The 2,586-nt window shown below is 45.1% G+C and overlaps 1 protein-coding gene across 1 annotated transcript; it reads left to right on the top strand.

The window, feature by feature from the left end:
* Positions 1-143: 143 nt before the first annotated feature.
* Positions 144-1,968, top strand: rpain (RPA interacting protein; the record flags this gene model as incomplete). The annotated part of the gene is made up of 3 exons (XM_010774806.1): positions 144-384; positions 1,198-1,261; positions 1,693-1,968. Coding segments are annotated over 3 exons (467 nt in total), but the record flags the coding sequence as incomplete, so codon positions are not given.
* Positions 1,969-2,586: the final 618 nt, after the last annotated feature.

Raw genomic sequence — 2,586 nt, 5'->3', positions numbered from 1 at the left:
CACAGTGGCACCTGCTGTCTGTTGGAAGCTAGAGAAGGCAGCCAGTCTGTGTTGAAGGTGTGAAGACGCCTGGGAAGGACAGCCGTAGTTTACATCAAACTGAAACTAGTAAAAACCAAAGAAAGAAAGAAAGTAAGTTACAGGGACATGTGTATCATCAAATGAGACTCAGGGTGAGTTTCTACGATACAGAGTAGAGAAGCATTCTGGAGTGAAGCCCGTCCAGCTGCTGGCTCTGACCCAGGAACTGAAGCAGGGTTTTCTTTCAGAGCTGTCCATCCTGGAGGAGCTGGAGAGGGACGTGCAGATGGAGCAGCAGTACATCAGCTGTGTGGTGGAGGGCATGCAGGAGCAGAGACTCATCATCTGCCCCCTGTGTCACATGTGAGTCACATGACCATCATGCATTCACTTATCCAGACACAAGACGCTTTCAAACAAGTCACATTTAACACACAGTCACAGATTGGGGAGTTATGACGTGGAGGGTGGGGTTTGGAGGGGAAATGCCAGGGTGAAGAGGTGGGGTTTGGAGGGGAAACGCCAGGGTGAAGAGGTGGGGTTTGGAGGGGAAACGCCAGGGTGAAGAGGTGGGGTTTAGGGGGGGGTTGATTGCCCAATTTCCTATAGGGAGGGTCTATCCATCTATCTATTCATCTATCCATCCATCTATCTATCCATCCATCCATCTATCCATCTATCTATCCATCCATCTATCCATCTATCTATCCATCTATCTATCTATCTATCTATCTATCCATCCATCCCCCTCTCTCTCTCTCTCCCTCCCTCTCTCTCTCTCTCTCTCTCTCTCTCTCTCTCTCTCTCTCTCCCTCTCTCTCTCTCTCTCTCTCTCTCTCTCTCTATCCATCTGGAGGAGGTCATAGAGGTTGCTGAGGGCCAGCTGGTTAAAGCTTTGAAGGTGGGAGTGATGTAGTGGATTCTGTATCTGGGAGCCGGTGGAGGTTCTTGGAGGTCTGGAGCGATGTGGTCTCGGCGGCAGGTGGAGGGTCAGCAGGAGGAGATCTGGACGTATGGCAGTTTACTGGTGGTTTGGGAATCACTGCTCTAACCCAGTCTTCTTATCTCTAGTTAGTTTCAGCTGCTCTTAATTCTCCCATCAGTGGTAGAGGTACCATCAGTCAATCCCTCCGGTGTTAGTTTATCACAAATAAAACATGCTCTTTTGTCCCGCAGGAACAACTTGAACATCAACAGCCATTTTGTGTCCTGCTGCTGTGGACTGTACATCAACACTCAGGTCTGTGCGTTTCTTCCAGACACACGGTGGACTCTTACCACTCATTCCACAGACACGCCTTAAGGCATGATCTATTCTGTGCCAGAACAAAGCTCACGCCGGCTTTATCAACAGGTTTGAATTAAAATACACATCTGTGTTTTCGAGGAGGGGAAATTAGAGAAATGAGAAAGGGCCTTGGAGTTGGTCTCTGTGTCTCTCCATCTCTCTCTCTCTCCTGTTGAGCTGTTACTTTCAGACGGTGTCTCTCTTAGGAAACACTCGTTTGGCGCCATCTGTTGTTGTGGCTGTGTAATTACATCATCAAGTCTAGACCCTGAATATCAGACGAACCCTCTTTGTCAGATTTTTCTCTAGGAAAAAAAACCCCGTCTTATATTCGGGTCAATACGGTAATGGCTCTTCTTGAACCTGTTTGGTTGTGTGTTCAGGACCAGAACATCACCCCGGACCTCCTGCAGAGTCTCCTGGAGGCCCGGGTGTCGGAGCACATGGAGGATTGTGTGCAGAACCCCGTCTTCTCCGTCGCCCCCCCCACTGACGGCTCCCCCAGCCTGATGATCAGCTGCAAGGTAAGAAGCTGCATCATGTGAAGAGGCGTTCAGGGACATTTCTACCAAACACACTTGGATTTACTTTAGAGGTGAGAAGTAACTAAGTACATTTACTCAAGTACTGTGCTTACATCTTGAGGTACTTTAGAATCAGAATCAGAATACCTTTATTCGTCCCACATTGTTACAGCAGAGAAGAGCCAAAGACAGCTCGATGTTAACTAACATCGAGTATTTCCATTTTATTCTACTGTGTACTTCTACTCCACTACACTTATTTAATACCTTTAGTTAGAGTACTTCTACTTTTACTCAAGTACAAGATCTGAGTACTTCTACTTTTACTCAAGTACAAGATCTGAGTACTTCTACTTTTACTCAAATACAAGATCAGAGTACTTTTACTCAAGTACAAGATCTGAGTACTTCTACTTTTACTCAAGTACAAGACCTGAGTACTTCTACTTTTACTCAAGTACAAGATCTGAGTACTTCTACTTTTACTCAAGTACAAGATCTGAGTACTTCTACTTTTATTCAAGTACAAGATCTGAGTACTTCTACTTTTATTCAAGTACAAGATCTGAGTACTTCTACTTTTACTCAAGTACTTCTACTTTTACTCAAGTACAAGATCTGAGTACTTCTACTTTTACTCAAGTACAAGATCTGAGTACTTCTACTTTTACTCAAGTACAAGATCTGAGTACTTCTACTTTTACTCAAGTACAAGACTGATACTGAGTACTTCTACGATCTGAGTACTTTTAT

The sequence above is a fragment of the Notothenia coriiceps genome, unplaced genomic scaffold (genome assembly GCF_000735185.1).
Source record: "Notothenia coriiceps isolate Sejong01 unplaced genomic scaffold, NC01 NC01_scaffold00014662, whole genome shotgun sequence".
NCBI lineage: Eukaryota > Metazoa > Chordata > Actinopteri > Perciformes > Nototheniidae > Notothenia > Notothenia coriiceps.
The sequence above is the reverse complement of the archived record's forward strand: the minus strand, read 5'-3'. Positions and strand labels throughout refer to the sequence as shown.